Below are 15,744 nucleotides of genomic sequence, written 5' to 3' on the forward strand. Positions count from 1 at the left end.
GCTTAGGATTTTGAAAGGAAATTTTTGCAGGAGCCTGGGCACAGGTTGTGTGACCCTAGGCAAGTTACATGGTTTTCTCATCTGTAAAATGGGGATAATAATGCACCTTCTAGGATTGTTCTAAGGACCAAATTAGTGAAGTTTAGAATAGTGCCATACACGTGGTATTTGCTATGTCAGTATTAGCAAACCCCAGCTCACTTGTGTTACTTGTACAACAAATGGATATTTTAACGAGTTCTTGTTTTTAGCTAGTTGGATATAAATGAATATTATGTTCTTTTTATTATGTATTGAAAAGTTCAATTATTTAGAATCATGGTAGATGATACTTTAATACATAATAGTAAATTTCAGGTTTTGGTAAGTTAAAATGATTACATGGAAAAGAAAGTGACAGGATTTGGAACTATGAAATTTTACTTGTCATGCTTTTCCTCACCCTCACCTAATGACTTAGATCTATCTAAATTAATGCATTATGATTTATAAGTTATAAAATAGGGAAACAGTATCACCTGTAATTTAAGTAAAAGCCAAAATGTACTGAATATGTCTTAGTGTTTCATACAATTGAAGTGACAGAGTACTTGTTTTATAGAGGTAGGGTTTTGTAGTGGAAAGAGCATTGTCTTTGGGGTCAAAAGACTGAGTCCTGATTCACTGGTGCTCTTGGACAAGCCAGTCAATTTTCTTTATACCTAATCCTGCTGCAGACTAAAGGCTTGCTTCATCTAAAACTTTCTTGACTGGCATTTGAAACACTTAAAAAAAAAATTACATTGTCTTACACATAGATGTGATAAACAGAGATTTGTTGATAGTACCTGTTAACTGTGAAATATCTAAGAAAAAATAGTGTGACAATTGAGGACTATATTGGGAATTGAACCATGTCCCCCACAACAGGCGTTTTGAGGTCCCAACCCCTGGTCCTGTGGGTGTGAACCCATTTGTAAATTGGACCTTTGAAGATGTTATTAGTTAAGGTGTGCCCGAATTCAGAAAGGATGGGCCCCAGTCAAAAGTGGCTGACGTCCTTATAAGCAAAGGAAATGAGACATGTAAGGAGATAAGCCCCAGAGAGCAGCCAGAAGTTGGAAGTCAATCGAGCCTTGAAAGAGAATAGAGAAGGCACCATATACAGAAGAGAAGAGAGAACACACTGCCATGTACATTACTATGTGATGGAAAAGCCAAGGAACCCCAAAGATTACCAGCCAGCCAGAAGATACCAACCCTGGGAGGAAGCAAGCCTTCTAACCTCTGAAACCATGAGCCAATAAATTCCTGTTGTTAATCCAACCCATTGTTTGGTTTTGTTTTAGCAGATAGGAAACTAAAACAGATTACAAATTTATGATCAGTAACTTGAAATCTATAGGTAAAATAATAGTAAATATTTCATCCTTATGCTGGTTTGAATTTACGATGTCCCCCACAAAAGACATGTTCTTTAATGCAGTCTGTGGGGGCAGACTTATTAGTCTTTTGATTAGGGTGGAACCTTTGGATTTGAGTGTTCACATGGAGATGTGATTCACCCACCTGTGGGTGAGATCTTTGGGTTATTTCCATGGAGATGTGGATCCCACCATTAAAGGTGGGTTTTGATTGGTTCACTGGAGTACTTAAGAGAGCTCAGGAACCAACACAGGCACTGGTGCTTTGAGACACTTGGAGATGCAGGCAGAAGAATGTTTGGAGATGCTAAGCTAAGAGATGAAGCCCAGGGTTTGCCCTTGAGAAGCTAAGAGAGGACCCCCAGATGCTTAGAAATGCCCTAGGAGAAAGAAGCAAGGACGCACAGGAGCTGAGAGAAAGGAGCAAAGATAGAAGCCCAGAGACATTTTGAAGGAAGCCATTTTGAAACACAACCTGGGAGGAAAGGACCAGTAGACGACAACCATGTGCCTTCCTAGCTTACAGGTGTTACAGACACCATCGGCCTTTCTTCAGTGAAGATATCCTCTTGTTGATGCCCTAGTTTGGACAGTTTTACAGCCTTAGAACTGTAAATTTGTAACCTAATAAATCCTCTTTATAAAAGCTAATCCATTTCTGGTGTTTTGCATAAGAGCAGCTTTAGAAAACTGGAACAATCCTCTTAATAGGCCAAACTTAAAAAAAATTATAAAATTACTTTCTAGTTCTCAAGGGCAGCATGAAATTGTCATAAAATATTTTTTATACATAAGAGGAACTTCAAGAGGAGAAATTTAAGTAATCTGATACCTTGATTGACTTTCCAAGACTTTGTCTGGAAAAAAAATTATATAGATGTACATATTTATTTGTTAATAGTTCCTCATAGCATCTTCACAAAATAAGTATTTATTAATAAATACCAGGGTATTTTGCATCTAATTGTCTACTAATACAGCTTTGTGGTTAAAGTTGAAGTCATATTTTTATCCTGAAATGATTCTTACTGGTTTAATTCATAATATTTAACGCATTTTTTATGAACTTTAACATGACAGTGATAAATTTCAAAGTATGATTTAACAAGCAGTTAGAGAGCAAAGTTCAAAGAGTATCATGGGTCACGGTTCCACAACTTCAGCTATTTCCATTATTGTAAAATATACAGAAAGGTGTTAATTTTCGATGTACAGCTCAGCAAGCAGTTATATAGGTGATTTCAAAAATTGTTATGGGTTACAGTTCCACAGTTTCAGGTCTTTCCTTGTGCAATATAGGGTATATACAGAAAGGTGAAGACTTTCAAAGTGCAATTCAACAAGTAGCTATAGAGCAAATTTCAAAGGATGTTATAGGGTACAGTTCCACCATGTCATTTACCTCTTTCCAGCTATTCCAACACCTCAGCATCATATATATATATATATAGTTTCACTATTCAGAGAGCTTTGTGAAGTCTTATCTTGTCTGTTGCTACCCCTTTCTCTCACCTAATCTTTCTCCATCTTCAGGGGTGTCTAGGCAGTGAGCATCCTCTGTTCTCACTGTGGCCATTTGGGATGTCTGGCTGGAACTAGCATAAGAGAAACCTCCAGGATAGCTTCTAGACTTTATTTGGGATCTCTCAGCTACTGGGAACTCAGCTAGTTACTTTTTTTTTTTTTTCTTCCCTTTTGGCCAAATAGGCATTTTCAGTTCCTTGTTGCCAGGGCCAGGCTCATTCCTGGGCATCATGTCCCATGTTGCAGGGAAATTCATTCCCCTGGGAGTCATACCCCTTGTTGTGGGGAGGTTAATGAATTTATTTGCCAAGTAGGACTTAGAGAAAGGCCACATCCGAGCAACAAAAGAGGTTCCCTGGAGGACTCTCTTAGGCATAATTATAGATTTATATGTATATATTTACAGCCCTGAGTTTCACAAGAGCAAGCCTTAAATCGAGGGTGTGATTTATTAAATAGATTTATAAAATAGAGATGATGATATTTTGATGCAAGGTTATGGAAGATAGTCGTCGTCCGCACCCCCCCACACACACACACACAGAAGGAACTGCTTGTTTAATTTAGCAAATTATAAATAGTTTGGTTAATACCATTCTCTGCTTTGTTTTTGTGATTTTTTTTAAATGCAGTTTTATTGAGACATATTCACACATCATAAAATCCTTCTAAAGTATGTAATTAATGGCTCACAGTATCATGACATATTGTGCATTTATCACCATAATCAATTTTCAGACATTTTCATTATACTGCAGTAAGCAAAGAAGAAAAGAAAAAAAGAGAAAACCCAGAACATCCTGTCCACTTTATCTCCCTCATCATTTATCCCTAGCATTGGTGTGGTAAATTTGTTGCTGTTGATGAAAGGATATTAAAATATTGCTGTTAACAATAGTCCATAGTTTGCAGTAGGTGTTTTTTTTTTTTTTTTCCCATACCACTTTATTATTAACTCCTTGTAATAGTTTTGTATATTTGTTCTAGTTCATGGAGGAAATTTTTTATATTTGTATTGTTCATCAGTCATCATCTACCACAAGGTTTTCTGAGTTGTACATTCCCATGTATCTCTGGCTTTCCTTCTGTTGACATACATGACTCTGAACTTCCCCTATCAACTACACTCACATAATTCAGCACTGTTAATTATACTCACAATAATGCATTTCTGTCACCTTTCTCCATTTCCACTCATTGAAATTCAACGTTTAAAAATTCTGCATATCTTAAGCAACCACTCCCCATTCTCTAGCCTCATTCTATCCCCTGGTAACCTACATTCTAGATTCTGTGTCCATGAGTTTACATGATGTATTAGTTCATATTAGTGAGCTCATGCAGTATTTGTCCTTCTGTGTCTGACTCATTTCACTCAACATAATGTCCTCAAGGTTCACCCGTGTTGTCACATGCTTCAGGACTTCATTCCATCTCACCACTGAGTAATATTCCATTATGTGTATATACCACATTTTGTTTATCCATTCTGGAAAATTGGATTGTTTCCATCTTTTGGCAATTGTGAATAATGCTGCTATGAATACCTGTGTGAAAATGTTTGTTTGCATCCCTGCTTTCAGTTCTTCTGGGTATATACCAGATAGTGGGATTGCCAGATCATGTGGCAACACTATACTTAGCCTTCTGAGGAACTGTCAAATCACCTTTCACAGTGGCTGTACCATTTTACATTCCCACCGGCAGTGAATAATAAGCTGTTTCTCCACATCCTCTCCAACCCTTGTAGTTTCCTTTTTATTTAATAGTGGCCATGTGAAATAGCTCATTGTGCTTTGGAATTGCATTTCCCTAATAGCTAGTGAAGATGAGCATCTTTTTATGTGCTTTTTAGCAATTTGTATTTCCTCTTTGGAAAATGTCTATTCATGTATTTTGTTCATTTTTAAATTGAGTTGTCTTTTTATTGAGTTGTAGGATTTATTTCTATATTCTGGATATCAGATCCTTATCGGATATATGGTTTCCAAATACTTTTTCCCATTGAGTCAGCTGCCTTTTCACCTTTTTTGACAAAGTCCTTTGAAGCACAGAAGTGAATGATTCAATTTTGAGGCGATCCCATTTATCTATTTTTCTTTCATTGCTTGTGCTTTGTGTGTAAGGTCTAGCAAACTACGAGAGACAGTCTTTTTAAAGGGCCGTATAAAATCAGAACCATTTAGCTCACAGAATCATGGCTATTCTCAGTTCTAGTTAACTTGCTTTTCTAAATACAATAGTGGAAATAATGAATATACAATATTGCTTAAATCTATTTATAAACTGTAATCTTTCTGAAACTCAGCTTATTTTATTCAATATATAAAAAGATGGAGTGTCTTTAAAAGAAACTTTCTAGAAATGATTTATTCCTGTTATATGTGACTGATTAATAATCGGTCAATATAAATAATATATTTGGTTTGATAATACTGAAGGACTAGAGTAAGTTTATTCAGTCAAATGTAGATTGATCAAAAATATCTTTTAAATAATAAATCATGTAGAGCATTTACTATTCAGAAATGTTTTATTTACATTTTTAGTTCTGCCTTGGTTACTTTAATTCAATTTTAAGTTGTCAAAACTGGGAATACAATGAAAACTAGTGTATTGGCTGTGGTAATGACACCATAATATTTTTAATTGGCATAAGACTTCAGTTTAACAGAATGGATTCAACGCAATCGTTTATCTCTGTACTTTCTGTAATGCTACTAAAATGATAAGTTTTTAAAAGTTACAATTTAAAAGAAAAAGAATGTAAGAGGAACTGACAGTAGACAAGAGATGTTGTCAACATTTTGGAAAATGGATGGATGAGTAGTAACTGATTTAGCAGAGCAGAGCAATCTGAAACCTGTGCTTAAATTTGAATGCCTTTAGAGGGACTCTGACATGAATCAAGCTGGTGTGCACTACAGGTTTCTAGAAAGGCTCAGGAATTGAATGCACCAGGAACCTGTGCTGAAAGCAAGAGACTTGGTTGAAAGAATCTATATGGAGCATTTAGATCTCTGATCTTCTCCTCAGTCTGATGATTATACCAACCCTAGCTCTTCAAGACACATGGAGTTGGACCCAAGCTTCAGGCTTGATGATACTAGACACATTTGAGGGCAGGTAGAGGTACAGTTGAAAACAGAGGGATAAGAAAAGGTCTACATATCAAACAGTGAGTTTCTTCAGACGTCTTTCCACACTGGCTCTGAGAACTCTGGCAGCCAAATTATACCCCCTGTGCAGAAGATTGGAGAGTTCAGCTGAGAAACTGACTAACCCAAGAGAAAGGACTGCACATATGGATATTTGGGGAGTTCCCTGACAAAACAGCTGGGTCCTCATCTTAAGACCCTCTGACAATGAGCTCCACACCTCAGTACATGACTTCTAATCAACTTTATGATGCCTCATTTTAAATATGAATGGAAAGCTGAGGAATAGTATTTAGATAAGGAGAGCTTCCAAAATTAAAGGGACCAGAATAAATGAATATAAACAAACTAATAGTAGTTATAAAGGAAGAAACCCACAGAGGAGTGAAAAATTATGAAGTGAGCAGAAGAAAACTTAAAAACAAGGATTGGAGAAATGTCTATGTGAGTGTTTACCCACTTTTAATTGATTTGTCTTTTTGTTGTGGAGTTGTATGATTTCTTTATATATTCTATATATTAAACCCTATAAGATATGTAGTTTCCAAATGTTTTCTCCCAATGTGTAGGTTCTCATTTTACTTTTATGATAAAGTCCTTCAGTGTACAAAAGTTTCTAATTTTGAAGGAACTTCTGGGGAAGATGGCAGAGTAGGGAGCTCCAGACTCAGTCCTTCCATGAAAACAACTTTCAAGTAGGAAGGAGGTGTGAGAAGCCAGAAGAACACTGTACAGCATCCAGTGAACAGTGGGAGGAAGAGGCTGATAAACTACGGTAGTGAGTTGCTATCTCTGTGCATTGGCTGCCGGTGCCCTTCCCCCACTCTTGTGGCAGGCCCACTTGTTGGGGACAGAAAAGGACATAAAAATCCTCTATCCCCCAAACAGAGGTAGGCATTGTGGATCACTGATCGTGGCTTTTGATTCATGCATTGAGATCTCTGTGTCCCACCTCTGAACTAGTGTTTCAGCCCAACCCAGACAAGGCAGTGACAGCCATTGTTTCAACCCTCAACAAGGGCAGAGGTGGTGGAGATTTAAAGATGAAGTGCTTCTTCAGGACTCTGGCAGAGGTTCAGCTGAAGGCTACATTTGCTGGGCAGGTCAGGAAAGTGCAGGTTTGGGGAACCGTCAAAGAGGCTTTTGGCATCCTTCCTGATCCCCTCCTTATCACTTTGGTGCCAGACTGCACCCTTTTCATGGGTCCCTGGCCCTGCTTTGGCTGGGAAATACTGCATTGGGAATGTCGTCTCCTGGGTGTCCCTCTTCCCAGAATTTGCCCAAGGAAAGGAGAGTAAAAAACTATAGAGGCAAAAGAAAATAGAACAGAACAAGATTCCCAGTGAAGGATCAGAAGAAAAGAAGCTTTTTCCTGGAGGTGAAAGAATTGCACGAAAAATACAGTCTTAAAAATTGTACTGCATATCCAGAGCAAGAGTCAGGGGAAGAAGAGCTGAAAGAAATCTGATTAAACATGGGCTGTTATGAAGGTATAGAATAAGGCAGACTAAGTGTCAATGAAGAGCCTTAACACAAAGCCAGTCTACAATAAAACCATAAACCAGAGAGAGAAACTGACCTTCAGAGTAAACAAATCAAGACAATCGGATGACTAGACATCAGCAAAAGATTACAATTCATACTAAGAAACAGGGAAGATATTGCCCAGTCAAGGAAACAAATTAAAATGCTTTAGAGGAGACACAGAATTTGGAACAACTACTCAAAGATGTTCAAAAAAATCTCCTAAATCAATTCAAGGAGATGAAGGAAAATATGGCGAAAGAGATAAAGGATATTAAGATACAATGTGTGAGCATAACGAAGAATTTGAAAGTATTAAATCAGAAATTTGGGAATGAGATACAATAGAAGAGTTTAAAAATACACTAAAGGCATACAGCAGCAGATTTGAACAGGCAGAAGAGGAATCAGCGAACTAGAAGACAACAATCAAAATCTTACAAAGGACATATAAGAGAAAAGACAGGAAAAAATGAGCACTATCTCATGGATTTGAACGAAAACGTGACGTGCACAAACATACATGTCTTAAATGTCCTAGAAGGAGAAGGAAGGGAAAGGGGACAGAAAGACTGAGGAAATAATGGCTGAAAATATCCCAACTCTTATAAAAGACATAAATATACATGTCCAAGAAGTGCGATGTACTCCAAACAGAATAAACCTAATAGACCTACTCCGAGACACATACTAATCGGCATGTCACATGCGAAAGAGAATTCTGAAAGCAACAAGAGAAAAGTGATTTGTCAGATATAAGGGAGCCTTAATAAGACTAAGTGCCAATTTCTCATCGAAAAGCATGTAGGCGAGAAGGCAGTGTTCTGATACATTTAAGGTACTGAAAGAAAAACTGCCACTCCAAATTCTTTATCCAGCAAAACTGTCCTTCAAAAATGAGGAACAATTTAAAATATTCACAAGTAAACAGAGAGAGCTCGCCAACAAGAGACCTATCCTACAAGAAATACTAAAGGGAGTCCTGCAGGCTGAAAGGAAGAGATGAGAGAGAGTGGCTTGGAGTAGTGTGATAAATGAAGATGTATCAGTAAGGGTACCTAAAAGGGTAAAAAGAGAGGCAGGAAAAAAAAAAGATATGACATATAAAAGCAAAGGATAAAATGGCTGAAGTAAGTGCTAACTTTACAATAATAACATTGACTGTTAATGGGTTAAACTCTCCAATCAAGACACAGATAGGCAGAATGGATTAAAAAAAAACAAAAACAAAAACCCTGATCTAACTATATGCTATTTACAAGAGACTCACCTTAGACTCAAAGACACAAATAGGGTATAAGTGAAAAGTTGGAAAAAGATATTCCATACAAATAGTAACCAAAAAAGAGCTGGGGTAGCTATACTGATAATCAGACAAAATAGACTTAAATGCAAAACAGTGACGAGACAAAGAAGGACACTATATATATTAATCAAAGGGTCAATCCACCAAGAAGAAATAACAATCATAAATAGTTAGGCACCTAACCATGGTGCACCAAAATACATGAGGCAAGCACAGTTAAAACTGAAGGAAGAAATAGACATCTATACCATAATAGTGGGAGACTTCTAGACAGCACTCGCATCCATAGATAGAACATCTAGGCGGAGGATCAATAAAGAAACAGAGATCTTGAATAATATGATAAATGAATAGACCTAACCGATATATACAGAACACCGCACCCCAAAACAGCAGGATATACATTCTCAAGTGCTCACAGATCATTCTCCAGGATAGACCCACGTGTTGGGTCACAAAACAAATCTCAGTAAACTTTAAAAGATTGAAATTATACAAAACTCTTTCTCTGACCATAATGGAAAGAAGTCAATACAGGTGGAGAAATGGAAAATTCACAAATACATGGAAGGTAAACAATACACTCTTAAACAATCAGTGGGTCAAAGAAAAAATTGCAGGGGAAATCCATAAATATTTTGAAATGAAGGAAAACGAGAACACAACATATCAAAACTTGTGGGATACAGTGAAGGCAGTGCTAAAGAGGGAAATGTATAGCCCTAAATGCTTTCATTAAAAAAGAAGAAAGAACTAAAATCAAAGACCTAACTGCACACCTGGAGGAACTGGAAAAAGCTCCCGAAGAAAGCAGAAGAAAAGAAATAACAAAGATTAGAGCAGAAATAAATGAAATTGAGAATAAAAGAACATAGAGAGTATTAGCAAAACCAAAAGTTCGTTCTTTGTGAAGATCCCTTAGCTATACTGACAAGGGAAAAAGAGAGAAGATGCAAATAAAATAAGAAATGAGAGGATGGACATTACTGTTGACCCCACAGAAATTTTTATTTTAAAAGTATCATAAGAGGATACTATGCCAACAATTTAAACAATCTATATGAAACGGACAAATTCCTAGAAAGACGCAAACAACTTACACTGACTCTAGAAGAAATAAAAGACCTCAGCAGAACAATTACAAGTAAAGAGATTGAATCAGTTATCCATAACCTCCCAACAGGGAAAAGCCCTGGACCACATGGCTTCACAGATGAATTCTACAGGCATTCCAAGAATTAATACCAATCCTGCTCACACTCTTCCAAAAAATTGTAGAGGAGAGAGCACTAGCAGACTCATTTGATATGAGGCCAACATCACATAATAGCAAAGCCAGATAAAAGTACTAGAAGAAAAGAAAATTACAGACCAGTTTCTCTTATGAATATCTATTGCAACAAAATACTTGCAAATTGAATCCAACAACATATTTAAAGAATTATGCATCATGATCAAGTGAGTTTTATCTCAGGTATGCAAGGGTTGTTCAACACAAAATCAATGTGTATACCACATTAACAAAACTCGGGAAAAAACCACATGATCATCCTGATAGATGCGGAAAAGGCATTTGACAAGATCTAGAATCGTTTCTTTATAAAAACACTTCAAAAATAGGAATAGAAGGAAACTTCTTCAACATGAGAAAGGGCATATATAAAAAAACCCTCAGCTGACATTGTACTTATTAGAGAAAGACTGAAAGCTCTCCCTCTAAGATCTGGAGCAAGACAAGGATGTTAGTCTTTTCACCATTAAATATGTTAGCTGTAGGTTTTTCTTATAGCTTTTCTTTGCCTTTGAGAAGCATTATAATAGGTGGTTTGATCCAGCTATTCCTGAAATGATAAAGGACATCCTTCTTCAGGTGGTTATCTAATGAAATGAAAATGGTATTGCTAGAACTGTGGAGTTTGAGGGGAAAAAAATCTTTAAATTGCTTTCCTAATAACTCTTCTGTATACTAGTGATAAGATTATCAATAATTCTTAAAAGCAGGAAATAGACACCATCTTGATAAACAGTAAAACATTGCATAGTGTACAAGATACGGCTATATATGGAAGACAAGTTGCTGATACCAGTGGCTAAATTGTCAGTTCAGAAACCAAGTGTGTAGCAGTGCAAGTCTAATTCATGGGCCCCTTGCAGAGGCTTCTGTAACCTGTAAGAAATATATTTTTCATAAGATAATGAGTTAATATTTAGTACATGAGCTTAAAGAATTTAAAACCATTTATGTAGGTTTGTCTAGCTGGCAGTTAGAAAAATGGACTTGAGATTTGGGGGTCAGTTTCTTTTCTTTGTTGGGGTAGAGAAGGATGGATGTGTCAAGAAAAGAAAGAATCCTCTCAGATAATAAAACAGAGTTTGAAGAAAATAAAACTGGAAAATGTTACAGTGGTTAAACATTGCGGGAGGGCAGCTTTAACTGGGGTGGCAGGAAGGTCATTCTGAGAAGAGATACTTTAGACCAGAGACTTGAATAAGAAGGTGTAAGATGCTACCATTCTGAGCAGAAGGAATAATAGATGCAGACTGGATCTGTAACAATAAATGGGCTAAAGGGAACAAGGAAAAAAGAACTAAAAGGAAATGGAGAATCTCAGCCTTCTAAATTTTTAACCTATCCTCTGCCACCATAGCATTCCTTGGAATGCTTATTAAAATTCTCCCACAATAATTAGTTACATTGTACTTAAAATCACACATCAATATGTAATTTCATAAAAATACTTATTTCGAAACTTCTGGATCCCTTATGTTTTCCCCATCAGTACTTAGCATACCATCAGAATTTCTCCAAAAATAGCTACATCTTGTGATGTTTAGCAATTCTACTTAATTATAAATGACTCACAATTTTAACACAGACTTTCATTGGATTTTAAATTTGCTTTGGGGCATGCTAAACCCCAAAACATTTTGCACTGATTCATTTAGACTTTGAACTTGTTGTCTCTTAGAAGCTCTCTCCTGTAAGTGGTTGTCTCTGTTCTGTTGATGCAATTTAGTGCTCAGGCATGTTTTGAGAAAGGCAGCGTTTCTTTGGCTTTATGCTTATATGTTCATAACAGCAAATGCTAAAAGACTGTGCCCTTCTTTTTGTTTGTTAATGTTTGTTTTTGTTCTATTTTTTGGTAACATATGGACTGTGGACTAAGTTTAGAAAATCTTTAAAACAAAGCATAACAGAGTTCTTTGAGATATTATGGCATATTTGTAAGTAGTGTCTGACCAGTTGATGTTCTAGGTAATAACCTGCCAAACTTCTGACCTTCAGGAAATGACTGTCCAAAATAATTTCCTAGAAAATCTGACCTGTGCTTCAATTTCAGAACGTTGGGGATGAAGGGGCAAAAGAGGCTTGGCAGATGTTGGGCACACAGACCTAGCTTTCTTGCTCCTGGAACAAAAGAAACCAATGGCATTCTCCAAGGTGAAGATGGCTCGGGGACCAAAAGAGAATGTGCAGAGCCTCTTATCCAAAGCAGACAGGAAGAAAGGTGGTAATTACCTTCTGAGGGTTCTACAGTAGAGGTCCTTTTGCATGCTGAGTGGGAAGTAGATTAAGAGAACCTTGCCTCAGTCAATGCTTTTTCAGAAAGGTAGTGGATTTCTACATCCCCCCCAAGATAGAGTGACAGGAATAGGATTTACCTTGCCACCTGAAACCAACAACAGTGAAATCCCAGGAAACGTAAATGGAATAACAGTTTTGAAGATACTGGGTAATAAGCAATGAAGGACAGTGACTCCTGATGGACAGGAAACAAGGGAGGTGAGCCCTAGGTTGCCCCAGTGCACACCCTGAGAGTTTCCAGCCCATGGAGCAGGGAGGAGGATCCCAAGAGGAACCTGGCAGACTCCCTGAGCTGAGGAGACAGATCTGAGTGAGTGGCGAGAGGAAGGTGGTTAGAGTTCACAGGAAAGAGGGCTGGAGAGGAGAGAGCTGCCCATAGAGAAAATCCCAGAGATCTGCAGAGGGTCCACCTAGAATATTCAGCAGAGTATGTGAAGAAACTGTCCAAGGCAGGAGAAAAAACAAAAACACCACCCAAAAAGATTAGTTAACAGTGACTGATAATTAGCACCTGTTCCCAATAGCCAGACTGGAAAAATTCATAGTTCACTAGGCTTTGGGTAGAGAACTCAGCCTCAGTAGGAGGAATAATTAGCTCTTGACTGAACGCTGCTCCAAACCTGCCAAGCAAATTAGAAATGGAAGATTGAAAAGGGTCAGGCTCTTCAAGTGAATTCACTATATCCCAAACAAAGTTCAAGAACATTTATAGCAATACAAAACTATCCAGCACCCATTGAGGTAAATTCATGATGTTGGGCATCCAATCAGAGTTTGCTAGGCAATGCATATGGAGGAAGATAACCAGTTCACAAAACCAATTCAGAACTGACACGTTAGAATTAGCAGACAAGGACATTAAAAATAATTATTTTTAATTGTATATATAATTATATTGTGTAAGTTCAAAAAGTTAAGTAGAGATATGGACAATATTTTTTAAAAAAGGCCAAAACTTATATTTCTCTTCTGCAGGTTATTTTTTCCCTCCCACTAGCTGTTAGGTTTTAGATGGTTTCCAAGCAGTTAATTGAAAATACATTGAACGTTTTATTTATTATATTTTATTATAATATAGTAATCATACTTGCTAGGACAAATGACCTCTTGAAAATAGACTGAGGGCTGTGAATTTGTTTCATTAATGTATAATCACATCTTACAATTTCATTGCTGGGTTATATCTAAGTTTATGAGTTGGCAAGGAATTGAACTTAACAAAATTTTTGTTCTGGAGTGCCTGCTAGAGAATAAATCTTGGTAGTTTCAGACTTTTTATGTTGTAATGAGAACAAATGTAGCTAGGATATTTAACAGGTTATTAAATCCTTGGGTGGACAGTAGATATAGTTTAGAACTGATATTTAAGTGCTTTTTTTGAACTTTATTTCAAATGGTAAATATCTGACATTGATATTGAAAACTCATGTCCTGACTTAATTTTTTTTTAAATAATAAATGTTTCTCCAAATCTTTTACAGTAATCTTTCCTGCCCTTTTTTCTCCCAGTTGTATAAATGCTATTCTATAGGTTGGGGTTCATAAAGTCTTTTGTTTTTAAGAGAATCAGTGAAAACCTCAAGTATATCTTTAAGATGGAAAGTAGTCACGGCAAAATAACAATCTTAAGAAAAGTTTATTGAAGTTCAGCAAAGCATAATTATGATGATTATCTTTGATTAAATATAAAAGGTAATCTTTGTCCAAATATAGATTGGTCATAGCTTGTGCGTTATAATTTACAAGGGCTTTGTTCTAAAATCGGTTTATCAAATCTGGAATAATAATTTACATCTTAAGTGACCCATTATGAATTGGTGGTTTGTTTTGTTACTGCTTTTTTCAGAGATGCTTTCAAAATTATGAACTGTTAGTTATTTTAGACTTCAGTTTAGCATAGCTAAAACTAATGTGATCCCTTGCTTTTCTCACTTTTCTGGTATTCTTGAAAGGTTCTAGAAATGGGACAGGCAGAGGCACATTTAACTGCCTCCTCTGATATCAGTGTAAGAGAAAATTTATGCAAAGACAGCAACCAGAAAACAGGCATGCTCCTATTTTCTTACTTTCTTTAGAGCACAGCTCTAAGGGCTGTGCTCAAGCATGGTTATACTGGCCAAGATTTTCAAAATATGGCACATTAACAGGTCTCTTTTCCTGCCAGCCTTCTGCCAATTCTTCTTTAGTTCTGGCTTAGAAAAAAATGGCTCTTTAATTGTTTCAAAGCTTGTGAATTCATTTGGTTCTAGAGAGATTTGGTAGTGGATTTCAGAGAGGGACATTTTCCCACCGAGTGAAAACTTTTTTCATTCTCTCTGGAAGTTTCATGTCATTTTTTTTGTTTATGACTGATTCTTATCTTTATACTGATGTCATAGAAGTGCATTTTTTTTTTTGTCATAGAAAATAAATTACTTCTTTGAGAGAGAGAAAATAGAAGTTGATGGTATAATTTTTGAGTTGATAGTATAATTCAGTTAGATTTTAGAATTTATCAGTTGGCATCAATATTTTGTCCAATACAAAATTTTTCATGGGTTAAAAAAGTTATGATTTTACATGGGTAAAAAAAGTTGAAAAGTATCCTTTAAAATTAAAAAATAAACATTGAACTGATTCAGGGAATGTTAAAATACTACTTTATCTCACAAATGAAGTTTTTAAAACGTGTATTAATACTAGCAGATAAGGTTCTTGGCACATCACGGTTAAAATATTGTTTAATGGAAAAAGAAAAATTGTATTAAGTTTGTTTAACATTAAGTCATTGATAGAGACTGAGTCTGTGATGTTCTCTAAATATTTAATTTATGTCTCTCTTAGCTTCTTAGGTAGCTAAGTGCATTGACAAATCGGTATTTATTTACTTGCCCTTGTGAAGCTGTCCTTTCTTGACTCTTGTAACCCAAGTATCTTAAATTTTCTTCTCTACTTCAGGGTAGTTTTTTGTTTCCTTTGTTGATGCTTTAAGGTTGGTATTCTCTGGGATTCTGTTCTTGCTTAGTACCTCCTCCTGTTCTTTATATTCTTCCCAAGTAAGCTCTTCTGTATCCTTGGCTCGTTTACCACCCATATGATGGTCATTATCAAATTACTATCTTCAGTTCAGGTCTCTTTTTTACCTTCAGAACCAGTTGCCATCTGGACATCTGTGCTAGTTTGAATCTATTATACCCCGCCCCCCCCCGCCCCACACACACAGAGCCATGTTCTAATGCAAGCTTGTAGGGGCAGACTTCTTCA

General features: G+C 36.5%; 1 protein-coding gene across 2 annotated transcripts in view; it reads left to right on the top strand.

Moving 5' to 3' along the window:
* Positions 1-15,744, top strand: part of DTNBP1 (dystrobrevin binding protein 1) — a 134,417-nt gene that overhangs the window by 35,849 nt on the left and 82,824 nt on the right. The window contains exon 7 of one of the 2 annotated variants that reach the window (XM_037842111.1): positions 12,257-12,424. The exons of the other annotated variant lie outside the window; for it this stretch is intronic. Within the exon in view, the coding sequence (XP_037698039.1) occupies positions 12,257-12,424 (168 nt within the window). The remainder of the gene's footprint in view (positions 1-12,256; positions 12,425-15,744) is intronic. 2 annotated transcript variants of the gene reach the window in all.

This window comes from Choloepus didactylus, chromosome 7 (genome assembly GCF_015220235.1).
Source record: "Choloepus didactylus isolate mChoDid1 chromosome 7, mChoDid1.pri, whole genome shotgun sequence".
NCBI lineage: Eukaryota > Metazoa > Chordata > Mammalia > Pilosa > Megalonychidae > Choloepus > Choloepus didactylus.